The sequence below is a fragment of the Mus caroli genome, chromosome 16 (genome assembly GCF_900094665.2).
Source record: "Mus caroli chromosome 16, CAROLI_EIJ_v1.1, whole genome shotgun sequence".
Lineage (NCBI taxonomy): Eukaryota > Metazoa > Chordata > Mammalia > Rodentia > Muridae > Mus > Mus caroli.
Window position 1 is genome coordinate 25,278,953 of NC_034585.1, and position 27,641 is coordinate 25,306,593.

General features: G+C 37.8%; 1 protein-coding gene across 4 annotated transcripts in view; it reads right to left on the bottom strand.

Annotated features, from left to right (window-relative positions):
- Positions 1–27,641, bottom strand: part of Fgf12 (fibroblast growth factor 12) — a 577,898-nt gene that overhangs the window by 18,196 nt on the left and 532,061 nt on the right. For all 4 annotated transcript variants that reach the window (XM_021184731.2, XM_021184729.2, XM_029470638.1 and 1 more), the window contains one exon: positions 4,356–4,554. In XM_021184731.2, the coding sequence (XP_021040390.1) occupies positions 4,356–4,554 (199 nt within the window). The remainder of the gene's footprint in view (positions 1–4,355; positions 4,555–27,641) is intronic.

The window sequence follows — 27,641 nt, forward strand, 5'->3', positions numbered from 1 at the left end:
TGGTGTTTGGGAAGGTTTAAGAGGTTAGAGTGAGAATGTGACTGGGGTTTGGTGGGCTCTGGGAGTTTATCTTGTCCCACATGGAATTACTTTCTCTGTTTTCTGTTTCCAACTCAAGACATGGGTTCTCAGCCTCCTTTTCCTGATGCCTGTTGTCATGCTCTCACTACCATTAGAACTGGAACTGTAAACAAAAATAAACTCTTTCTCCTGTAAATTTCTTCCTCTTGGTGATTGATTACAACAACTGGAAACATGGTACAGCATTTCTACATTGCCATTGTTGACTTCTCTGTGTAGCCACATATTTATAGATTGCTTCCCATTGCAGGGCAGTATAAAGTAGGGTTAAGTGCTTATGCACTGGCTTCCTGGAATATAATTTCACTTTCATATTTTTCTAGTCCTATGAGCTTGAACAGTTTACCTAATTGCTTTAAGTCTTTGTCACCTCATTTGTAAAATGAGAATAGCCTAGGGCAATTGTGAACTTTTATAAAGATAATATATACAACCTGCCTACTGAATACTAAATTGATTAAGTACATATTGCAAGAATTTTTTGGAAAGCCAGTAGGAAGGACTTTGCATCCAAAAAGAAGAAAAGACTGACATGACCTCAATTATTCTTCTTAGTTATAAAAAGCCAATGCTATAAAATAAAGCTGTGTAGAGAACTGATAAAGAATAGTTAAACTTTTGCACAATGACAATTAGAACATATATGAAGCATAAAGGACCTGCCTCATTTTTGTTTATCATGTACTTTAAAGGAACATGAATCTCTCTAAGGATCTGCAAATCTATTATTTATTTCTACACCATCATCTATTCCAGAAGAAGTAAAGGAGAGGCAGTCAGTAGACACGTGTTCAAGAGTATTGAGTCTTCTTGCCTAGTAATTATATTCTATCCACATCCTGCCTGACCTCTGACCAGCTCATGACATCCATGTTCATGGAAGTACTGCACTTGACTGCTTGAGGCAGAGAGCTTTAGTTTGAGCTCCAGTTCTGTTACTCACTGACTCCATGACTTGGAACAAATTGTGCACTGACTTCTGTGCTTCAGCTTCACGGTGTGTGAAACAAATTAGACTAGAAACTACTTCATAGAAGTGAAATAAAAATGAGAAAATAACTGAAGCATACTTTCAAACTCTACCTAGAAGAAGAAAGCATTATAAAACTTAACTAATACTGTTCAAGTAAGTACACTTTTTTTAAAGAAAAAAATGCAAATAAAACACTGTGGAATTAAATGAGCTTGGATGGAGAAAAGGCAAAGCTGCCATCTTCAGAAGTGAGTCTTATCACATTCTTTGTATTTCACAACTAAGAGTTTCTTCCGATAAATGGACCACACAAAGAACCTTGGAGCTAAACTCAAGTATTAGCTAATCTGATATAAAACAAATGCTATTTTCCCCAGTATAAAGGAGAAATCCTTGTAATTAATGAGCAAAAGCAAAATTAAAAGTAAACAAACGAAAACAACCAAAAGATGCCAGGAAGGGGACCAAAGAAAATGCAAGCCAGAAGCAGAAACTGATGTCTCCATGTGCATTTACCACAGTCCTCTTAGACCTGAATATGTATTTGGTATGAAGCTATCCATTAAAAGATTATTTGCTACCTCCTCTGCCCAGATGTATGGCTAGATGTCTAGTTGTTACCAGTGAGGTATTAATATTGTATGGCAGCTGTTAGAGACTATGCTGACATAAAAATAAATAAATAAATAAATAAATAAATAAATAAATAAACAAATAAAAACTTGTATAGATTTTCAATACCTTCTTCTAGTGAATCCTTGCCCTATAATTACTGTAATGAAACTGGAAGGATCACATACAGTGTGTGTGTATTTCAGACGAGAGTACAATGCACAGGTCTAGACAACCATTCTACCTGGAGGCATAATTTGTGCATCATTCCAGTTTTACTGTACAGATCTAAGGAATAACAGAAAAACATTAAGATAAGAGATGTGAAAATTTCATGCAGCCAAGCTCCCTGAAACTGGGACAACACAGCACCATCTCTGGAGAACTCACCTCCAGATTTAGTTTCTGAGATAATTGGCATGACTAACTTGCCATTGACATGGGCTCTGTATTGTGTAAGGTCAATCTTAATTCTAGTTTATAGCACTGTAGGAGTCTGCTTGCACCTTCCCTTATTTTTACAAACTGCAGCAATAAGCAGAACGCTGAAGAACGTCTGGGACTGGGAACACAGTCATCCCACACATTTCTTTTGGAAATGTACATCAGGCCATCTGACCCAAGAGGAAACTCGACTAAGCAGTGTACAGGAGGCATCTCTAATTAAGGAGACAGATTATAGATCTTTCCTTGGGGGGGGGTGGGGTGGGGTGGGAAGAAGTGGGAGGAGCTCTGTTTGGCTCAACTATTTATATAAAGAATAAATAACCTCATAGATTTTTATATTTTTCTAGCTTTCCCAATGTTTGTTAGGGGACTTTTGTTCCTTTTGCCAAAATGAACACATCAGCTTAACTGCTAAAATATAAATGATATACAAGTTAATAGTGTTATTTGCCAAAAAAAATATTCCTAAAAAGAATATATTTCCTGTGGCAAAATTCTAAAGTATCTACTTCTTAGTGCTCAGCCCTTACAAATCTGCCATTAACTACAGTGGCCCTGTAATGGTTCTGTTTCGGTGATCCCTTCTTATCCATATGATACTGCCCTAGTTCTTAATGATATTTCATTCTGTGGCAATGAGAGTGTTTCCTCTATTTACCAATATTAATTCTATAACATGAAGCACGCTTCCTTTTCTACTGCACTGTTGTCATCAGTAACCACATTTCATATTTCATATCTCTAAGACTATGTCCTCTGGAAACTCTAGTTCTTAGGTTTTACATTTACTCTGTTCATTAACACATTCACTTGTTCAACTGACAGCTAGCTGGTTAAATTTCTTTTTATGGCATGCCAAGTAGTGCTCCTGACAAAACAGAAATATGAGAAAATGTATAAAACATACTCTGTTAATTCATAATGCAACATGAATGAATGGGTAGAGACAGTAGGACAATAGGAAAATCTAGTACAACATGATCAAGAAAAAAAAACAAAAACAAACAGTGCTTAATTTTTCAGGTAAAGAAGGCAGAGAGAAAACAATAGAGAAGTAGGAAGCACTGGCTTCATCCTTTGCCGAGGTTAACCAGCGGATGAATAAATGAACATCAGGGCAGGGAATACAGAAAGCATGAGGCCAAGGGCAGTGCAAGTCTAAGTTTAGATGACTAAAGACTTAGGGTGTGAGAGAAGACTCAGGAGGCAGAAGTGATGACTGTCACCTTCTATCTAGTGTTTGGAACATAGGAGGATCTAGATTGGGTTTGACTGCTATACTCATAGACACTGTATACTACACACCTGGAATTGTGCACAGTCTCCAAGTGACTACGTCTGTGACATTTGCAGGCCATCGAGCCAAGCTAAGTGAAGTTTGCAGTGCACCATCTTGGTGTTTTTTTTTTTTTTTCATTTCCTCAGAAAAGGAAACTGAGCCATGATTTAAGTTAACAGGTGATGCTGATAAGTGTCAAGGCCATAATTAATTATTTGGTTCTCACTAGAAAGCTTAACTGAATGTAAACATGGTCTCTCAATATCCCAAGGAGAGAACATCGTCCTTTTGAGAGTAAAATATAGTTTCCCTCAATAGGCTTAAGCACCTGTTCAATTTGAAACAAGTCAACACTATTTTTTAAAAATTTTTATTTACAGTTTTCTTTTCAGATCATGTGTAATTCCTTTTTACTAAAGTCAATACTATTTTAGGTGATGATGGAAGGGCAAATTTTAGTCTTAAATGAGAAAAAAAATCTGCAGATCAAATAAAACAACACGCCATTGTTCCTTACAAAAGATAAAAAAAATTGTTATACAGTGTTGTTATATTTGCTCAAAAGTATGTAGAGATCAGCATCAAGCATATTTATAGAGTTGTTTGGAAAAGTTTAAGCCCTCTAATAACAGTATTGATTTTTTTTCAGTTATTCTAAGAGATTGAATATTGTGTTCAACAAAGAAAGAAATTACTTTCCAAATGGCAACTGACAGTAATTTCTATATTCAGGAATTTTCTAGCTTTGATATTCAAGCATATTTTTCTGAGTACAATACATTTGCAAAAATTTTCTGCTTTCTCTCTCTCTCTCTCTTTTTTCTCAGGAAATTCTCATTGTTTCCTCTGAATCTTTGTTCCATCAGGTTCACTTGAGGCAGAGACTGAAGTACCAGCTGACAGGAAGACCTGGTTCTAACACACAAATTAGGGGCCAAGCAAGACAAAAAGTTACTTTCATACCTTCAATAGGTTTTGGTACAAAATGAGATGAGGGCTTGGTTTTCTTCACTCTGTTCCCCTTCATGATTTGACCTTCTTTATTGAGTCCTAGAAACCATGCACGGCCCGATTCCTGCTGGCGATACAGGGTTGAGGAATAGATCACATAGTAGTTTTCAAACACAGACTCCTTAAATTTGCATTCTGGGGTAAAAACATCCTGAGGAAATAAACACAGCAAAAGAGAAAGGAAGTATTAATGATTCAGCAATGCTTAAATCAAGCCAATAAATACCAAATGTATAATCAATGTTCAGAACAAGTCAGAGGGTACCGCACAGTTTCAGTTAGCAGCCATTTATAGAGTCATCGTACAAAATCAAAAGGCAAGATTCTTTTGGCAACCATTGTTTAGTCCAGAGAAAACAACTGCTCAGATGCTGCCACTGGTTGGGGGCTAAAGCATTGGGTGGCTCTGAACCTTATCTAGTACAATATTTTATAAGTCAAAGTGTTCTGCCAATTCTCGTTCTTAATGGCCATTTGCATGGGCTTAAAACAGTAGAACTAGGAACCAAAAGCAAAATGCAACCACAGACCTCACAGGCTCACCGGATGTTCTTGAAGGGAATATGTAATATGCACAAAAAAAATCTATTAATTAGCCAAAGCTTGTGCCCTAAACTAATCAGTATGCTACTACTTTGCTTGATGCCTATAAGTTTTTTCTTTAATTGATTTAAAATGTGATAGACTTAAATAACCAGAACTTTAGATATAACAGCCTTAGGGCTAGGCAGTAGGAGAAAGTACAGCCATTGATGAGCCCTCAATAAAACACAGAACATCTCTGTTATTCCGATAAGAAATCTGAAGAACACCATCATTCAAGTGAGAAACTCAAAAACACGTGATTGAGTATTTAAAAGATTCATGAATAGAAAATTACAAGTCAGTGGTAGAACTGACCCTTAATTGTGTTAAAATCCCTGCCTCTCAAATTGCCTCATTTTCTAATGATGTATTATAAAGATTTCTAATCAATACAGTAAAATCATGTCTCAATCTGACAAATAATGAAATAATTTTTCTAAAGATGAAATTCCTCTCCTTCTAAGATAAGCAAAAGCTAAACAGCTGTGGTAGGGTGTTAGCCAGCAAGAAAAATCCCCCATGCCCAACTTCTTTGTGACATAGAGAGTGTTTGTCATTGCACACTGGAACACAGAGAACACCATAAATGATGACCACCCAGGAGTAAAGTTGGTAGAAACCGTATTCTTATAGTTCATCCCAACTTTAGAGAGAGCTAAGAGATCAAGAAGCAGGAAGCTACTGAAGACAGTGTTAAAGATGCCACTAAAGGAATCCCTTTGGTTTAAAATGAATCTCACATTAGTGACCGAAAGATGCGACTCAGAAAATAGAAATGCAGTAATGATAGTAATAGTACCTTAACGCTGATTATATTAAAATCAAACATGAGAATTCTTGAAGTACTCTTTGTTTTAAGAAAATTGTCCTGAGAATCTATCTAGGAAAGCTATGACTACGAGCCACTGTTTCATATGGTGGCAATGGAAAGTGCCTCGTTAAGAGTATTGGTAAGGGTGAGTAGGCATGTGAAGAAATTTGTAGCTCTCATACATTGCAAATGGGGGCAAAAGATGGTGTAATTGCTGAGAAAATAGCCTGATGTTTTCCCAAAAGAATAAATATACAGCTAGCAATGATCCAGCTATTCTCCTTCTAGCCATGTACCTAGAGGAAGTGAAAACATGCCAATAAAACTTTATATACATAAGCATTGATAGCAGTATTGATTACAGATATGGCTCCAATATATATCATCTGATGCCTAGGACTACAAAATGTGACATCGATGTATAATGTAGTACTATTCACTGATAAGAGCAATGGGATACTGACTCATATGACAATATAAATGTGCCTTAAAAACATTATTTTAAGTGAAACACAAAATCGTTGGGCTACATGGTGGAAATGCTACGTGTTATTTGATTCCACTTATATAAAGTATTACAACAGGGTTTATAGTATTGCATATAATAAGCAAACAATTTTAGAAATGGAAAGTAATGGATGTCAAGTGCTACCACAGAGTTGGAATAAAGCAGAGACTGACTGCTTCCCCGGAGAGATGGAAATGAGTCAGAATTAAATAGTTCCGATATTTGTGCAACTTTGTAGAAATTCTAAAATCCATTGAGCTCTAAGTTTTAAAGGTGGATTTTATTGTGTATAAGTTATATTTCAATAAAAAAGCATTGGAGTTACAGATTGGCTGGAGAAAATGAGAGAATAAAACCATGTTCCTTACCTGGCAGCAGTGCTCTCAGCAATGCATGCTTTTTATGACACCATGCCTGTATTACTAATAAAGAGCTGACCCATTGCCAATTACAGGTATTAGAAGTACACAAATATATCATTATAACTCTTTCAGGTTTTAATACTGAGCTCAGTCCCTGTATATTCTAGACAAGTGTTCTGCTGTGAACTATACCCTCAGGCCAGTATTAGGTTGTTTTTCAAACTAATAAACCCCCGGAAGCAAGCTATGCCTAAAAGAAAGGTAGCTTATTGAACTGGTGGTTATGAAGGCTGGAAAAGCCCCTGACAAATGGTAGAAGAAAGAATGATGGTTTTGTTTTTGTTTTTGAAGTTTTTTTTTGTTTGGTCTGGTCTGGTCTGGTCGGATCGGGTCGGGTTTGGTTTTTGTTTTTGTTTTATTCTGTTCTGTTTTGTTTTTGAGACAGAATTTCTCTGTGTAACAGAGCTCTGGTTGTCCTGAACTCACTTTGCAGACCACGCTAGCCTCAAATGCACAGAGATCCTCCTACCTCTGCCTCCTGAGTGCTGGGATTAATATAGTGTGTCACCAAAGGGAGAGTAATTGTGGGACCATGGAAGGCAACCTATTTTGGGTGAGCGAGGTTTGCTCTGGAGACCCAGTAGAAAACTCTACAAGGGACGGAACAGTGAGCCACGTTCCCAGAGACAGGTGCCTGAAACTACAGATTCCCCCAACTCCATAGTTCTGTGACTATCAGTCACACAGACAAAGCCCCAAGCTCCTGGCATTCTAGCTAGACTCCACCCTCTCAGTTAACTGACAATAGCCAGGTATACTCCTCCTCACAGCTACCCTGCAACTGCAAGATAGTCCAGCCCACTAAAAAGGGGCTGCTTGGTCCCTTCTCTCTCTCTTAAGCTCTCACCTTTCTAATTCTTATCTCTAGCTCTCCTTTTCTCCCTCCCTTTCCCCCTTCTCTCCACGTGGCCATGGCCGGCCCCTCTCTTTCTTTTACCTTCTCTCTTTCTCTCTGCCTTTCTATAAAAAAGCTCTAAAACCATAGACTGTCTCTGCTCATCAAGGCCTACCTTACTTGAACGATGGGATAGGCTTTCCCCTAAAGATCCTCGTCTAACGTCCTGTTGGAAGGCCTTCCTGAGCTCCAGTCACGGACTGGACCAAGGACTCTCATCCACATGGGAACCACCCAGCATCCTCTCTCCCGCTGTCCTCTCCTTTCAGTCCCAGGGCAGACTGAGCTACTGCAGGAGGAGAGCCCCACTTCTTTCTCAGCTCTTCCACAGTGTCCAGCAGCATCTGGGATGTCTGAGACTGAGAACCTGTTATCTCTGGCCTCCATGAGGCACAGAGACTTCTGACAGCCCCCTCTCCACCCCCCGCAGACTGGATTCATAGCTTCACACACCCAGACACCCACCGGGGCCTCATGGAAAGAGTGTGTTAGTCCTCCGTGTCCGACCGCCCAGAGCACTGGAACTCTGGTGAGACACAGGTTCTCTCCCACCCCCTTTACTCCCCCACACCTGCTGACCCACAAGTAATGGGGAAAAATGAAAATTACACAAAATAGGAAGTGAGACATTGTCCTTCCTAAGATCACACCCCCTGGTTGACTTAAGAAATTCCAACTATACTCTACCTTTTTATGGTCCCGCTACCTCCCAATATTGCCAGTCTAGAGACCATGCCTTCAATACATGAACCTCAGTGAGACAGACTTACTATTATGTTCAAACTACAGCACAATTTTATGTTCTGGTTTTCTTATAGAACTGAGTTGAAAGATTTAGAAGAGGTTTAATTTTTGCTATTATTTTCTTTTCAAACAATGCTGAGGAGTTTCGGAGAAGACTTAGTGGGTAAAATGTTTATTGTATAAGCAGGAGAAACTAGGATAGACCCTGCAGAACGCAAATGAAAAGCATGGGCTCTGTATCCCTAGTCTGTGGAGGCAGAGACAGAGGGATCTCTGAGGCTTGCTGGCTGGCCACTCCAGCTGAAATAGTGTGTTCCGGGTTCTATGAGATTCCCAGTCTCAAAATACAACGTGGAAGATGACTGTGGAACCAACTGACTTTAACCTCTCACTTTCACACACATGTACACATGCATGCAGGTATCCTCACAGTGTGCACTCACATTTACATGTACACATGCACAAAGCCAAAATGACCAAGTAATCTCCATATCTTTAATTATTAATCTATCACAAAACCAGTATTAAATCTAGATGTTAAGGAGCTTTGAGCCTCCAAAGAGAAGCCTCAGGGCACCAAGTCCCCTTGGACAATAACTCATATAATCTCTACCATATAGCTGCTATTTTAATTTCAATACCAAGTTGGATATCAATGAATTTACACTAATTTCCTATTACATACACTCTTTTTGAATAATAAACAGTTAAAATCCTGGACTTTAGACTTTCTATCAACAATGATTGGGCTTCTAATAACATACATATTATTAGAGTTCAAGTAGGTTTCTAAAAACTGAATTCCAAATGTTTCAAGTGAAAAACAAGGTATTTCAAAGTGAGTGCAAACAGACACATGTTATAAACCTTACAAATTTATACCCCTGTTAACATTATCCTTAAGGCAAAAATCTTGTATTTTGTCACATAACAAGTAATTGGTTTTGTGCTCTTGTCACATATTAGTCTAGCATCCAATAACCTATGTTTAAGCACACTCGAACGAAAGCACATACTCATTTAAAAGCCTTTGGCCAAGATGTGGACAATTGCACACATTCAGATGGATTCTAAGATTATTCAATGACTGTCCAGTCTGACAATGCATTTTGTGTGCAGTGAAGACAAGTCAGTCAGGGAGCCAAAAGTGACCAAACCCTAGAGTGCCTTGACAAATATTGAAAACAGAGCCAAGGGCTGTATAAAAAGGAGAAATTTTCCCTCTTCAACATTCACATTGCAACTTGTGAATTCTTATCTCTGTGATCCTGAACTCTCAGCCTAGCACAGGTATTACAGTAGAGTTTATAAAACATGTTCTGATGAAGTAATCCCTGCCCCAACACGCATCATATATGTGGACAAGGAAAGGATACACTTACAACCCAGTCCATTTTAAACAATTGTTCATTCAGAAGAATATAAATTACTCCAGTGCACTATGACTAGGTTGATAGTGTTAAGAAACAAATATTATTTACCAGAGTTTGACCTGTTTTGCCTCAAACACCTTGCCTGTGACAAGTCCTCCTGTTTGCCTGCTGAACATTTCTCCAGCCTAGCCTCATTTTTCACATTCAGAATATTCACCCACTTCAATGCAGATGATGGATGAATGCTGGATCATTTATTCAAGTCCATGAAGTTCACTCAATACCCCTCCCATGGTCATCCCATCCACTCTTGACGTTCAGAGTTGTGTGTATGCTGTACTTGGATTCCCTCCCATTCCAAATGTGTCCCTGACCCCCTTTTTCCATGTACACTGCTAAACCACATGGTTTCCAGCTTCCCACTCTACAACTAACAACAAGCATTTCCAACAGACAGTTACAGTTATCATTTAAATGCAGTTCCCTGGAAGATGTAAATACCTACCATGAGGAAGAAGAAGGTAGGAATTCTGAGATTCTAATGAACATATGGAAAAACATCCTATATGCTTTTCACGGGTGACTACATTGACATTCTCACCACTTTGCCCCTCCTGACTGAGCCATGACCACAGCACTCTCTGAGCTTCCTTCCTATGTATTCACTAAAAATGCTCCTCACAGTAACAACAGATGATGTTTAACTTGCCCACCTTTGGTTTCCCAGAGAAGTTTTGTATTTCACATAAGATTTAATGTGTTGTCTGTGGCTTCATAGATTGTCCTCCTCTCATATAGCCACTGCATTCAGTTCATGGAACACTGTTTCTTGGCACATTTAGTATGGATTTTACTCTTGTTGAAAGAAATAACAAGAATACTACAAGTCAGGGAAAGAGTACAACAATATAGAAAGGTGATGGACAGGGCAGAATTAGTTGTATTATCGCAAAGATATCATTTTATTTTGATATTTAAAAAAAAATCTTGTTTTCTTACTTATAAATGGAGAAAATAATTTTCATATTAAAATGTTATGAAATTAAGTAAAATATAAATGTTACTTCCTAAACTCTTTCTCCTTCTTCAAAATGAAGATTTTTCTTCTAACTTTACTAACAGAAGATGTCTGACCATTCTAATGTCAGTAAGAGCCATAGACTACAGGTAAAGTTGATTCAAGGTGAAAATCTAGGGCTTGAAAGCCACATAACACTTATATTTCCACTGTCTCCAGCTTACACACCATACTTATCATTTTCTAGTCTCAGCCACCATGTTTAACCTACTTTAAATGTTTTGTTTATAAAGCACACAATAGTTCCTAAGTTAAAACTGTCAATTTATGAATAAATAATTTAATGAAACGTCATTTGGACTCCTAAGTTTGATATATTATGTAATGATAATTTTCCATCTGACCATTGACAGATCAGTTAATCTCCCTAAATCCCAAATGTCACCAACATCAACTGAAAATAAGGTATCAACAGACACAGGGGACACAAAGATCACATTATATAACACTTATCTTTTGAATCCTCTAAAAATTGTGTAATTATTTGAAATTATTTCCCCTTCATCAAATAATATGATATCTTTAAAGGCTTCTGTGCTGTATTGACTGCATGAAGTTACATTGAAAGTGTTGAAAGTAATTAACTTGGTTTTTAATCAAAGCCACATCTTTTTGTACTGATAGGCAAGCAAGCCAAGCATATTCTAAGCAGGCTCTCTATCACGGAGCTGTAGCTCATTCTCATCATTACCTCTTCTGTCTCCCCTTGTTTTCACCGCAACATGCATGCTTTTGAACTCAGGCAAGAATCTTGGAGGTGTGTAGCCTCTGTAGTTCACATAGGAAGATGGTACTATAATGACATCTTTCCTGCATTCTGGTCCTGCATTCCCTCCTCTCTCAGACTGGAATGATCTTGGAGGAACTGCGGAGCTGATGAACACACAAACCTTGTCTTCTGGCCTCTGGTTTCCTTGCAGTTGTTGAAACACAGGTAGCTCATCTAATTTCCCCTCATTCCTGACAACATCTTAACTTCTTACACATCGCAGTCACTGCCTCAGGGAGACCTTCCCTGTCACCTGGCACAAGGAGGCATCTTCTCTAGCCACATTTTAACCTTTATCTTCATATTTAGTTTCTCATAACATTCCCCAATGCCATTATGAAAGTGAACCTTTTAAAGCTTTACTAAGTGGGTGTCATGATTGATATAAGCTGTGTATTATCAGTAAGTCTGGAAATAAAAACTATTTACTCAAAAAAATGAATTTGATGAGACGGCATCCCGAGCCCTGACTGAGTCTGCTATGCATTTACAAGTTATGTTCCCATTGAGGGCACTGTCTTCTCTGGTGTTTCCTTTCCCTCTATACAAAATATGTCTGTTTGCCAAATTAATCAATGACAGGTGTATCATACTCCTTCTGCTCCTATAGGTTTTTGATTTCTTGTAAAAACTTCATATAAAACATCAAAATAGTTTTGACCTACTCAAGAAATGCTAATATAGTATTAAAATATGATAAGAGAAAAGAGAATCAGAGAAAATTCACATGGTGATTATTGAAGTAGTTACAATAATTTTATGATAATTTTTTGAAACTTACCTTCTTTTCAAAGGGTCTTTTAGTTTTTATTTTACTTTACTTTTCTAATCAGAATTTCCCATATACATGGTTTAAAAAAAGAAAGAAAGAAAGAAAAAAACCAACCAAACAAACAAAAAACCGCATAACTCAGGCTGATCTCAATTTCTTGGTCTCAAATCAGGCGACTGGCTCAACCTCCAAAGAAGGTGGGATCAGAGCCATGTGCTACTGTGCTTGGTCTTAAACCCTTTGACTTTTATTTTTTAGCAAGTGAAACTGCCTTTGCTTTTTGCTATGCAGCACTGTTTACTAGAATATGTGTAATGAAGAAAATGCAATTGCTGGTCATCCTGGCAAATTTGGTTTGTATCTAATGACTCCAGAGCAGGTTCCTTCTGCTACCCTTTGAGTATTTGACTCTCAACCCTGTGGTCTGCTTGCTTCTTTAATGGCCTTTTGATGCACAGGACTGGAAAATTTCAACACATTAGAAGTTGCTGTGTCAACTGTGTTGTCTGATATAATGATGTGAATTCAACTAAAGGATTCATTGTCTTTCATCTGATGAGACAAAGAAAATGCTAAATTCCATTATTTCAAATGAGGAGTACACACACACACACACACACACACCATGGTAGCTTTGACTACAAGTCTAATTTTATAACTTTAAAATAAAAGCCTATACAAATATGGGAACCTCTGTCTAAACATTTTGAGACTTTTCTTTTTTCCTGGAAAATTACTGAAAGTGGAATCCTCTAAAAATTAAGATTCCTTGTTAACACATTTTTTTAAATGTCTGATGACTTAGCAGAGTAAGTATATAGCACATGAAGCAATGCTACCTGGGAGTGTTGGAACTACAATTTCTTCAGAGGCAGCAAAACACAAAGATTTAAGTTTCCACTGTTATACCTTGATCATATTTCCTAACTTCTCTGACACTGCATTTTAACATCTGTAAGTCAGAGCTAAACCTCACCTCCCCTGTAAGGTTGCCACGGCTATACAAGACAAGGCTAGTGTGTTAGGCCTATTCTATCTGCTGTTTTGCTCTTTACTCCCTGTGACAAGTTTAAGGCACTAAGTGATATCACAGCCGAGAATGGGGCCAGCACAAGCAGCAAGGAATCCAAACACGGTCCTGCATAAGTCATAAACTATGAAGGGCTGACCAAGACTAAGTTATACAAGGTTCCATATGGCCATCTATCTGTAGAACCCACAGAGAATCTCAGTGTCAGCTTCTTGACACCTCCTACAGAAGAGTCATATCCTAAAGACACATGACTTGCCCCCAGCAAGAAAACCCTAAGAATAACAGAGGTGAATGTGGAAAACAAGAGGAGCCCAGTGGGTGAGAGGATGCATCGTCTTACATTTCACTGTTCTCAAAATTATTTCTGAAAATCTGAGTGGTGGGGAGGCAATGTTTCTACAGTGGAGATTGGACAAACACAGAACACCAAAATACCTGCATGTAGCTAAAGAAATGCTCACATTCCAGCGTACTCTCTCTTTGACCCACTTCTGAAAATGGAGATAGATATAGAGGCATATGTTCAGATTAGAGTGTGCTGAGGATTTTATATTCATAGCAAAGATGTTGGAAATGTCTAACCACTGAAAACATTCTAGCTGTCAAAGAGACAATAATACCAGTGTTTTCCACATGCGATAGTGTACAGCTCTTGATCACCCTGCACTCTTCTCTAATAAAAAAAAAAAACTATCTATAAATATTCATGTGCTTGGGCACACCTCCATTTATATTAAATACATACACACACACACACACACACACATGGTATAAAAATGTGTTTGGGCATTTCTGATAAATACACAGAGTAAAAGTACATAAATCCAAAATGATTTTGGCTTGTAAATCTACTGAAGGGTACTCATGGATAATCTTTGTATGTTTATCTCATGAGAAGATGAGAGATAAAAGAAAGAAAATTATTTTTGTGTATGCATTGTGTGTGTGTATATATATATATATATATATATATATATATATATATATATATATTTCAAATACCAAGTTAATGGAGAAAAATCAGGAGCCAGGTAACATTAATGTTCTACGCAGATATGGTCTCCAGACCCAGGAAGGACGCTGAGGTAGAAATTTGCTTCTCTAACCACATGCAACCAATAAAATCTTAGAGGCTGCAAGAGTGTGCCAAGTGATTATCTGAATCCATGTAAAGATATAAAAGTGTCTTATGAAAAATTATTGAAGAATTCTAAAACTCAAAGCTGAAGGAGGAAGATGCTAAGTCTATAGGGGGTGATTCTGATGTTCTGATCAGGAACCTGCATGTGAACACTGAAGGTTCTGTTCCACAATTGATTCTTGATCAATCAATAAAGATGCTAGCAGCCAATGGCTAGGTGGAAGAGGTGGGACTTCCAGGTTTCCGCAGGCAGGTTAAGAGACACAGGGAGAAAAAAGAGGTTCAGCCTGCTTCTGAGGGAGAAAGAGCCACCAGCTATATAAGATCTGGGGTGGAGTGGCCATTGATTGGCAACTAAGCTGAGGGAAGATTTAGAGGCGTTGAGCTGGGAGTGAAAAGAAGGGCATGAAAGCAGTGGAAGGCTTAGAAGTAGCCAACCATTGAGCTAAAAGCATATTAAAAATAAGCTAACGTGTTTGTGTCTTTCTTCCATGGAAGGTCAGGGCTGGTAGTGTGATCTGCCCAGAGTTTAAAGTGGGGTATTAGAAACTACACGCTACAAGAATCCATCACCATGGGGAAGAATTATAACACAAAGCAACTCAGTTCTTCAACCACTAAGCCTCCCCCCCAGAGACATATTTCTCTCAGCAAGGAGCCATTCCTCCTAAACCTACCCAAACCGTGCCAACAGCTGGGGACCAAGCAGTCCTATGCCTGAGGACATGGGGCCATGTCACTGAGACTATCACAAGTATGTCCTATCATTGAGAGGACCCAGCTCTAGCAGTTGGCATGCTTAGGTCTACAGTTTCCTCCAAGTATCTGCAATGCCAGGTGAGTGACTGTAGTGAGGGAAGGATTCAAGGAGTTGCTGCTGTTGCTGACAGCCAGAGAAACATGGCTGGGATGTGTTGTGGCACAGAGCACTTGAGATGTAGGATGGCTAAAAATGCCACTATCAAGTACGACAGACATCACAAATTTCTTTTTTGTTTGTTTGTTTTTTTTATCATTTGAAGGAAGAGTAAGATTATTAAAAATAAAGCAAAGCAAAGCAAAGTGCAGTACTCGGCAGGTGTGAACAGACCGAGGCCTGACAGTACATCCCTAAGGGTGGGATACAGCTACACCTTACAGATGTGTCTGAACTGGCGCAAGCAAGCTTTCACATCAGCCACTTTCATCAAGGGCCTGAACAGAATCTGCTAGACAAATAATTCCGTTGGCACTGACAAGCTAGAGATGTGTTAAAAAAATAAAAATAAAAAATAAAAACTTGTCTGTGACACTTCTTGTTGTGGTGATAAGTCCTCTGACCAAAAATTCAAAGTGAACACATTTACCTCCAAAAAAGCAAATGGGGGGCAAGGAGCTCTGTGCTTTGATTTCTCTGATGTTCTGGATGATGGGGCAGCATTCCATCCCCTGGCTATTTTGACATGCTATTGTAAAGACTGAGATCACAAACATATTTGTTTGATTTTTGTAAAAGGAGCTAAATACAGTAAATTAGGTGGAGATAGATCTTCCACTCAGCTTGTATGTAGGAAGAATGCTAAAGCTTCAAGTATGAACACAGAGGTCTGCATGTGAATCACTCAATATTAAAATACACCAATTTGTACACTGGAACGTCTCTATACCCCTACCAAGGCTATATAAACTTGATTTTTTCAAATAAATTCATTCCAGTATAGCCATTTTGAGAAAATAAATGAATAAGCTATTTCCATTTAGAGTAACAACTGTAAAAACTATCAGTTCCCCTTCTGATTATGTCTGTTTTAGGTCTTGAGAGAGGAAGAATTAGTCTCTTTCAGAGATGAGCCCCCAAATTAGCTAATGGAATACAAAGTAATTCACTATTCCTGAAACCATGTATACACAACCAATGAAAATATACTGAGCATGTTACATTAATATATTTATGAATATATGAAACAATAATTAAAAGAAGCAATTGATTCTTGAAGCAAGAGATACTGAGGAGGCCATGGGGGAACTGGAGGAAGAAAAAGAAATGGACAAGTTATGTAATTAGATTCTAATTTTAAAAAGCAAAACAAAAATTTAAAAAGCTATCAGTTTGATGTTTTTTTCTGTAGAATACTACATTGTATAAGAAAGGAACACTTTTGTTTCATTTTCTGCATTATTTTTTGTTCTTAATAAAAATATAATAATAAGTTAGATTTAAGAACACTTGATAGAGCATTGTTTAATATGAATCATATCTTCTGTTAACTCTATGTTCTTTTACTTGTCTCCAACTTCAGTTTCGAAGTTTGGGGTTCAGCCTTTGACAATGGCTTTTGCCCTCAGCTGTTCCAGAACTATGCTCATGAGCTTAATAACAGCCCTTGTACTTCTCAGATAGTTTTCTATTTGATATGTTAAATTTCTTTTCTCCTTTGTATATGTCTAGCTTAATAGAGATAATTGTGCTGAAAGAAAGTGAAGAGTTTTTCTAAAGCAGATGCCATTATTCTGTAAAACAGAAAGGCCCCACAATCAAAGTCAAATTCAATAGAGAATTCTTCTAACAAGAAGCCAAAAGGCAACGTGATGCAGCATCTCACCAAATTAGCTTGTGCCCAGAATGAACAGGGTCTGACCATTCTCTATAATAGAATCAGCATGCAAATTTCTAGCATTTGACTATTGAAAAGCTGTATTTAAAATTACTGTGTGGGAGAATAGAACAATAGGTGGAGGAGATATTATGTTAGATTCTACAAGTTTCTGACACAGTCAGTGATACTGAAACAAAGGCAAAATGTACATAGTATATCTGTTGATTTCTTATAAACTGATCAAACTATAAACAATGTATCCGCCTGCAGTCTATATCTCCTTATAGTGTTTATGTGTAAAATACCTATAGACAGGTTAGGAAAACAGGGTTACTGTGAAGTTAACAAAGTAGGGTACTTTGTATTTGGCTCCAGGGTAATTATAGACAGAATCATAAAATTGATATCTAGTATTTTAATTAACATTTAATAATCTGTTCATATTATAATATATTTTAATAACCTATCAATTTTCTGATGACTTTTAATGATATAAATATCAATAAATGCCCCATGGAGTAAAACAGTTTATGGTATTCTGAAGCATAAGATTACATGATGTTTCCTCCCTGAGTGAGAAGAAGGATGTATTTGACCCATGAAGGATGCTTAACCTTTAGTAGATAGACAGAGAAAGCAAAGGGAAGAGAAAAGAAAAGGAGAGGGAACAGAAAGAAGATTGGTAAATGTTTATCAGCATTTCTAAGTGACTTGTATCTGATATCCAGGAAGCAAAGTGGAGTGGAGAATAGGCATTTGAGCTGGAAGATCATGAGTTTGAGGTCAGTCTCAACTACATATCAAAATAGCCCAAACTAAGCAAATAGAAAGACAGCATAGCCATGAACTAGAAGAAGAGAATGGGAAGACAGGTAGAGGGAAAGAGAGGGCGGGTTGAGAAAGTCTAACACATCCCTTTTCAATTCCAATTATTGAATCATCCCCAGGAAGCTGAGAGCTAGAAGTTTCCCAAGTAGGGTAAAATTTCTACTTTTTTCAAGCATGCAATACAGTATTTTATTATACAATAATAAAATTCAGATATCATATCTAAACAATCATGGCATTCTATGAATGACATGTAGAATTTAAGTTACTAATGAGGGACCTTGACTCTAGAGGCAGGAATTTAAGGCACAGGTTTTTCTTGTTCTGCACTCCATGCTATCTGGCTGTGGAGCAGAGCATTATTGTGACTTGCCAAAGATGACTATGGCATTAAGACTGAAACTGGCCACATGCTTTCATCTCAGTTTTAAGTGCTTTCCTGAGGACATATTCCAATTCCATCACCCTGCCACTAGGTTGGGTGGTGGTGATTTGGTTTCAGTGGCCTTCAGTTGGTATAGCAAAAGGCAGTTATGGTTCCATAACTTTTCTTTCTCTTTCTTTTCAATTTTCTTTCAAAAACTGTAGTGGACAAATAATAAGCTGTAAGCTTCCAAGATAAGATCTCAGAAGTAATTGTTTGGTACATGATTCCTGGATTAAAACACATTTTCTGAAGGGTAGAAGGGAACAAAAGAAAGCCTGAGACTTTGATATAAAACAACAGGTTTTATGTCAGGCTGCACCATTTGTTAATTGAGTCTAAACCAGCGTGCCTTCTGATTTCTATGAGTCAATGTTTTATCATATCAACATTTCAATCATCAAACTCATCTACAAATTGTGTTAGAACAAAAATGAAGCCATGTGTTGCAGTGTGATTTGGAAAGAACAATCAATAACTATCTGCTATAACACATTAATGTTTGAATTAATCCTAGCAGTATTTTCAAGTTCATAAGATTTCACATAGAAATCTGATTTCTCAGTTCTCATTAACAATCTGAAGTTCAGGCATGTTTAAATCCTCATTCTTCCAACCTAAGAATTAGCTGAAGTCTTCTGACTGTCCCTGCCCTCCGTTCTTGTGGACACTAACTCTAACTAGGAAAAGCTCACCCTGGACTTTGACACGTTAATATCAACAAGACTGCATAAGCACTTTCGCCTTAGCCAATAAGACTGGAGCATGGGCATCCTGAACTCTCACGCCTTGTTGAAACTTCCCAAGAAGATTCCAGATTCTCATTGCTTTTCCTGTTTGCACTTCTGCCATGCTCCCACCCTTAGAGGCATCCCAGGCAGGAAGAAAACAAAATTACATCACCTCTATAGGAACTAGAACACAGGGGGGGGGGATTCTTTAATTTCCAAAATTACAGGAAAACTAACAGTGTTCAAACAATGATCACTCAGCCATCAGATCCATCTACTTAGCTCAGAATTATATTGAAAATGTAATGGGCACCTGTCTCCTCCTCTGCCCTGTATTTTGGAATGAACTATGCATGGCAGAAAAAAAAATCCTATGTTGATGCTGCATGTGACTGTATTTTTAAATGAGGACATTTTGAAAAAGTGCTTGCACTAACATGAGACTGTTAAGGAGAATGTCAAACCTGACTGCGTTAGGGTTAATGTTAAATCCATCCAACCAGTATGTTTTTAAAAAGAGGACATTTTAACATGCACACATTGACTGAGGGATCCAGGAAAGCAGGAGCAAGAGAATGGCCAGTTGGAAACCAAGAAAGGCTGCAGAGGGAGCTGGTCCTCTAGCCACAAGGATCTTGAACTTCAAGGATCTCCAAAATAGTCATCAAACAAATGTCTGTTGTATGACTAACCAACTTAGGTTGTTATTGACCTGATAAAGGTTTTTGTGTTGGAGAGGTAGAAAAGGGGGATGGGAGTTAGAGAAGACTAAAACACAGAAGGTTAAGGAGAAATGTGAATAAAAGGAAACAGGAAGTGCCATGCAAACTCTTGACATACACATGGTCAGTGAGATTAAGGAACGGGTTTTAAAAAGCAGTCTAGAGAAAGAGAAAGAATTTATAGACTATTTTGAACTTGCATCTAAGCTTTGCATTGTTATCCATGTATTTCTCCTAAATAAAATACAATGGTCATAGCTCTATACCTGTTACACAAATAATACATATTTCAGTAACAACAACAAAAAAACCTGACATGTCTTTTACAAATTAAATCTGCAATAAAGTTTTATGCTCAAAGAATTTCCATGTTCCCATCAATGATTATTTTAAAGAAAAAATAATTTGTTAAAATTGGTTTCAGTCCTAACATTCAATCAGAAAGGAGTTGGTTACTCCAATAACAGTCAGTCCACTAATGTACCAGTTGGTAATTCTTGCCCAAAAGGTTAGTATGGTAGCTTGCAGGCCTCATAGAATGGAAAACACATTCATGATTTTTTTCCCTCCAGCATCCTGAATAGCAATGTAAAGAGCTAGTCAGCAAGAAGAAAGCTTCCACCACACTTCCAGCCTAACTGTACTGTATCCTACAATAAATATCTGTTTTCTTCAGCAACAAGTTTTTATCATCTGGTTCTAGTGGACATCCAAGAACAATGGTAACAGTTCGTATTGTTCTGGTGGCCTCGGGAGCCTCTCTGACCAACAACTCATAATTAAGTATTCCATATATAGCACTGAGATATTTGTTTAATAACTAATGGTTTCTAGGGTCTGTATCATCTACCTCCCTCCATATAAGTTTTTAAAATTGACTTACAAAATACTAGATGCCACATTACTTTTCATATACATTTAGGTTTGAGAAACCTTCTTCCCAAAGGCTCACCTCCCCAACCTGCATACTCACTGTCATTTAAACATTTTTATCCTTAAGTATCCCTCCCTCTGACTTTCAAATTACATGTAACAAGAAAATGACCTTGACATCCTTGCAGGGATGAAGATTCTAATGAGATAACTGTGTCTTGCATTTAGCTCCAAGCTAACTCATTCTTAAGACTGGGATTTCCCCCAGGAACCTCCTGCTGTGGGAGGAAAAAGGTGGATAGTGCTCCATCCAGAGGGAGAACTTGTCTCTGAGGAATTTGTCTCATAGGTGGCAGGACAGATAGGCTACAATAAAGATCAACAAGACTTGACCAGTACTGCTAAGGTGTGATTAAGTCTTGCCTCCCCCACTTCCCATTTAAACCTAAACTTTATGTCCAAACTACAAAAATTAGGAGCTTAGACTCCCTCAACTCTGATACTCTTCCCAATGTGATCACATTGAGTCCCCTTTCTCTGCATTCACCATTACTTTTTCCTCTTTAACTGGTCTATTAAGGGTGAATGGAGGAGCCCAGATTGTTGGGTTCAAACCAGAGACATGATGACCTTTTCCAAATAGCATTCAATGTGAATAATCTCACAAGGAAGCAATAGTATATATTGTATAGTAGTTACACAAGGCTACCATAATGATAATGATACCCATTATTTCTCCCCAAGAAAATATTTTTCCCATCAGTATTTCTAATATCAGTAGCTACTTTAACATAATATGCAGAAATATTTTTATAAGTAACTTCAGAAAACCATGAATACTACAGAACAATTAGTGATAGCCTTTTAGCTAGAAGGTATGATAAAGAACAAGATATTTTAGGGCAATGTAAATACCAGGAATGAGTCTCCAATGATGGATAAAAGACATTATATATTGGTTGAAATCCAAAGAATATACAACAGCAAAAGCAAACTGTAGTCACCTGTGAGCATGAGTGATGATGAAACAAGGCCGGTTATCAGCTCTGACAGATATCCCACTCTTATCAGGGATCAGGGATCTCCATCATGGGAATGGTTGTCCAATTGTCTAAGCAAGGAATACTTGGAGACTCTCAACCTTCCTCAGAGGAGCAACTTTTAGCCTTACACTTGGGGTGAACACCAACATCATTGCCAGTTATCAAAGCAGATCACGTATCATAATCAGGACAGGAGTCTCTCTCTTTCTGAGGGTAATGAAGAACCCACAACTTTATGGCCACTCTTTCCATTAAAGAAGATTTCTAGATCAGCTTCCCTGATCATCAGTCCCAGCTTTGTTTCGTCTGATTTCCCGCACCCTGGCTTTCTTCTCTTGAATGTTGGATTTCTGCTTTATACCTGGATGATGACTCAATAGTATATCTCACACCCAATGTCATCTTCCATGTCAGCACATCTAAGTCACAATTACAACTTTACATATTCTAGAATGGGCTCTCAATTCATGTTGAAATACATTTAAATTCCATAAAGACCCCCTGCCCTATTCCTTAAAATGTTTATCCCCAATATTGTTTGTATATGTGTGTTGCTGTGGCTCCCTAGAGGATAACTAGACCATCATGAAAAACAACTGTCTTTGCCTTGTTCCCCCAAGACTGAGTTTATCTGTGAGTAAATAACATCAGACTTTCTCTGGTTTTCTTTTTACTCAATGGTACATGCTGGACTAGTCAATGTGGGTAGGATGTAGGAACTAAATAAAAGACAGAGTCTTCCAGAAATCTTTATCCCCTCTAACTCACAACCTGCTTTATTTGTGTCTCTGGCATAACTGTCTAGAACATATATGGAAGATTTTAGAGGTAGTCACAGTCTTTAAAAATATATAGCTTCCTCTTTCTTTAAGAAGTTTATTAGCTGAGTGTGGTGCTAGATGCCTTTGAGACCAGTGCTTGGGAGAGAAAGGCAGGAACATCTCTGTGACTTAAAGGACTATATGTCAAGTTGCATGCTGACCAGGACACATGGCAAAATCCTGTCAGTAGACAGACAGATAGATAGATAGATAGATAGATAGATAGATAGATAGATAGAGACAAGACAGACAGACAGATTAATAAAATCCAATGTAAATTGAACATGGTGGCAAATGCCCATAATCTTGGCACAAGCAAGAGGATAGATAGCCATGGGATCAACTCCAGAAAGATTCTGTCTTAATAAACAAACAAAAGCAAGAAGAGGCTGGTGTGCACTGCCAACATTTCCAACTTTTGCTTTAAAAATGCAAAGTTTTTTTAGGACACCAGCTTCAAGTCCTCCCTGTCCTTACAGGGATAATATATGCCTAAATCCAATGCTAACCATGTGAACTGAGCTGGCTGAGAACAGTAGAACCTGGATCTACTCCAATCTCCATGTACAAAATTAAAGCCTGGTCAAGACTGAAACTAACGGGTGTCAACCCAGAGAAATGCATGTGTGTTACTCTTAATGAAGTTTTTGTTTGCACAGTTGTACTCATTATGACATTTCCATATGTGCTGATTTTTATACATTTATATACGAACCACTCTACACACATAAAGTATTGGTTGCCACTGGGATTTTTCTATTTCTACCCATGTAGACATTAGTGAAACCTTTTGTGTATCTTTTGTGTATATTTCCCTAAAACATACCTTTATAAATAATTTAAAAATCAGTACTACACTTGAAGCTTCAGAATCTCTATTATATTACATTCAGCAATAATTTTTAACATTTAAGAATCACTTTATAGGAGCCTGGTAATTTGTCTATGGTATGTGTTTTTAGACTTCTCAACAAAATGAAATTAAAATCTACCCAGTACAACAAACAGTATTTTTCCAAATGTATTCCTTGGTAATTTCATACAATAAGTTTAGATCATGTGTACCCCCTGCTCCCTACTTCAAATTCCTCTCAAACCCTCTTCACACACACCATAAAAACTCATTTCTTCTTCTTTTTCCATATAATTTTTGATTATTTAGTATATATGGCAAGGATTTACAGGATGTCTGATTTGGATCAGCATATGCACAAAGATTGATGTTAAAAGAATACAAATGATTTATTCTGCCCTTGTGTAGTTTATAGATAAATGGATAGAATCACACTTACCAGACATTTTGTGACCCATCTAGCTAAGAACCAGCACTAGGATGATATTGGATTCCCACCTGTGGCCAGCAGGATGCACTGATTGCTTATTGATTTCAGCAAAGACCACATGACTTTTATTTTGAAGCAACTTTCAAAAGTGAGAAATTTTTTTTTAATTATTTTACTTACTCAGTATTTAGGCTCCAACCTTTAACTTGAGTGAAAGTAAAAGTCCAATGTCAATAAAAACCACTGAGGACATGAGCTAAATTCTGTGATGATGCATACTGAATTTGTGAATCCAGAGATGTTCTCATATCACTGTAACTTCATTTACATTATTGAAGAAGTAGAGTAAGAAGGGATGGATAGCAGTGTTGCTCATATTTGTCTTAAACAAGTGAGAATTGTAGTCTAAAGGGAGCCTGGAGGCCAACAGAAAGAAAGAGAACTGGGATATGGAAAGTACCACAATTGTTCAAAAGCCAAGGAGCTCAGTATATTCAGGATCTCCACGTTTAGAATGACAAAAATCAACAGAAAGCTGGTGTGGCCAGTGTGTGTGATTAGGTTGTTTGTGGAAAGGTAAACACAAGCAGCATACTAGTGTCCCCTGCCAAAGAGATTCAGCCCATCTTTGGTGTTTGTACTGATACGGGTCATTACCTAGATAAATTCTTCGTTTCTGCTCAGTGGTTCGTGCACAGACTATTTCCAATTTATATGAGCTTTTCATTCTGACAGTGTTACAGATGTGGCCTTCAGCAGTCAGCTGAAACAACGAGTTGAGTTGCCTTGTCTTGAGACAGTTTGAAAGAGTCTTGCAAGATACAAATAAGAACTAAAGTCAGTGCTAGTACTAAAATTACACATATTGACATATTCCTCTAATTTACTCTGTCTTGTTTGCTTGAGCTGTAGAATGAGAAGTAACGCCGGGCATGGTGGCGCACGCCTTTAATCCCAGCACTTGGGAGGCAGAGGCAGGCGGATTTCTGAGTTCGAGGCCAGCCNAGAGAAACCCTGTCTCGAAAAACCAAAAAAAAAAAATAAATAAATAGAAGTAACATGACCTGTGTGATCTGTTCTAGAGGTAAATGTTTGTGACCTTAAAATTAAAAGCTTAGGTGATCACAAATGAAGACTGAAGAGCATATGGACCCTCATGTGGCTTTGTTATTCACCCACCTTAACATTGCATTTAGAATAATATTTCATAGGAGAGTTATGTCATAGCAAATCAAATTAAATGCTCGGCACAATTTCTTACCTTTTGAAGGGAAAGCAGAAAGTTAGGACAAGCAAGCAGTGCCCCCCACCCCACCCCGAGCTTAATTTCGCTAACACACAAATTCAGAGCAAATGTATAGCTGCTCTCCTGAGAAAGCATGACAGCAGATGCAAAAAGACCACTTGTGAATGTTTTCTAAATCATAGGAGGGAATTTAGAAATCAAAGAAGATTTGGGCTTTTGAAGAAAGGACAACACATTCAAGTAGCTACTTAAACGTGCAATAAACAATATCCTTTATCAAACTGAAAAGGTAAAGAAGCAAAGTACAGTCTAGCTGTATTGAGCAGAGAGCGCTCACTGCTCCTCACTCTCTGTAAAGCATCTGAGGAAGCAGTTGCATTATGTATTTCCTCTCATGTGAGGAAATATTAAAGATTGCACTCTCAAAAACCACAAGGCATTTCCTTGCCCAGGACTACAAGTATTCATAATGTCAAAAGCTCATTATATATCTATATTGGCTAAGGAATTATCAAGTCAACCTGTTAGTGATGTCAAGTTTCTTTCCAGATGGAAGGAAAAAAGACACAATAAAGAGATCAATGAAAATCCAATGAAAATCACTCATGTTTGAGACCATAAAGATATTAAAGTCACAATGAAAATGAGAATGCCAATCAAACAGGAAAAAAAAAAGGAAAAGAATTCCTATGTACTGTTTTCCTTTCTAGTTCAATCTAGAAAAAATACTAAGACCAAGAGATAATAGATGGAGATACAAATCCACACACCTGTGGATAACTAAGTTTTTAAAAATAAGCCAGAAATGTGCACTGGGAAAAAGACAGCATCTTCAAGAAATAGTTCTGGCCAAACTAAGTGTTTATATGCAGAAGAATTTAAAAAGATCCAGATGGAAATGAAGAGGGGCCTAAGGAAAAGAAGGTCCAGCAACAGGCCCAAAGTGGGATTCAGCTCAAGGGGAGGTCCCAAGGCCAGAAACTATTACTGAGGCTATGGGGTGCTCACCCAAAGGGATCTATCATTACCGCCCTCTGAAAGACTCAAAAAGCAGCTGAAAGAGGCAGATGCAGATATTTACACCCAACCAATGGATAGAAGCGCTGACCCCTGTGGTTGAATTAGGGAAGGCTGAAAGAAGCTGAAGAGGAGGGTGACCCTGTAAGAGGACTGCAGTCTCAATTAACCTGGACCCCCAAGGTCTTTCAAACACTGGACCACCAACCGGGCAACACACATACATCAGATAATATGATACCTCCCAACACATATACAGCAGAGGACTGCTGGATCTGAGTTCAGTCAGAGATGATGCACCTAACTCTCAAGAGACTAGAGGCCCCAGGGAGTTTAGAGGTCTGGTGGGGAGGGTGGTAGATTGAGGGGACATCTTCATAGAGACAGGGGACAGGGAGGAGGTATGGGATATAGAACAGTTGGAGGGTTGACTAGAAGGGGAATATAATCTAGAGTGTAAATAAATAAATAAATAAATAAATATTTATCCTCATTACACTGCACAAAACTCAACTCCAAATAGATCAAAGACCTCAAAAGAAAACATTGAAACTAATAGAAGAAGAAAACGTTCTCAAAACATGAGAGACACATATTGGAGAAACACTTTTAAAAAAGTGTTCAACATCCTTTGTCATCAGGGAGACCCAAATCTAAACTACTTTGAAATTTCATTTTTCATCAGTTAGAATGGTCAAGATCAATTAAAACATGGCAATTCATGTTAGAAAGGATGTCGGGTAAGGAGAATACACTCATCTGTTGCTCAAGTCAGAGTGCAAATGTGAAAAGTCACTAGGGACATAAATGTGACCGTCATTTAGAAACTGGACAATAGATTTACATCAAAATCTAGCTTTATCATTTTCTTGCTGTATGATTAGAGGATTCTACATCTTACTGCGGAGATAATTGTTCAACCATGTTCATTGCTACTATATCCATAATAGCCAGAAATTAGAAAGGAAACACAGTTTTTAAAACGTATTTTATATATTTTTTTCTTCTATAGTGATGTTAACTTTTAAGCATTAGATAGGAATGCTACATGAAGACATGTAGGAACACTGGAACAGGAATATTGAATGGGAAGAGGAATGAAAAAAAAAAGGTAAGGGAGGAAATATGAGAAGAGTTAATGAAACTAGGGACCATTTCAGGGGAATCTACTACTGTAGAATCCTCTTAAAATGCATATATACAAAGTCTAAATGAAGTCACCAAGTAACAGAGGAGACAATGCCTCAATTAGACCTTTTGCCACCAAGTGAAACCTTTTGTGCATTAATGGGTTATATCTATTTGAATCATTGGCCAAAGGGGCCCTATTGAAACACCCAAATATGTCAGGCTATTTCCAAGGCTACTAATTGCTCTTAATAAGCTGATGGTAAGCCCCGACTGTGGAAGACAACACTTACAGATCTAATTAAACATGGAGAAGTAGATATGGAGCCTAGCCAAAGGTTAGGATTTATCATTAAAGTGGTAGCCTTGACCCCCACTGAGTAGTTTTCATGGTAATCTGCATGTTACAGAGAAG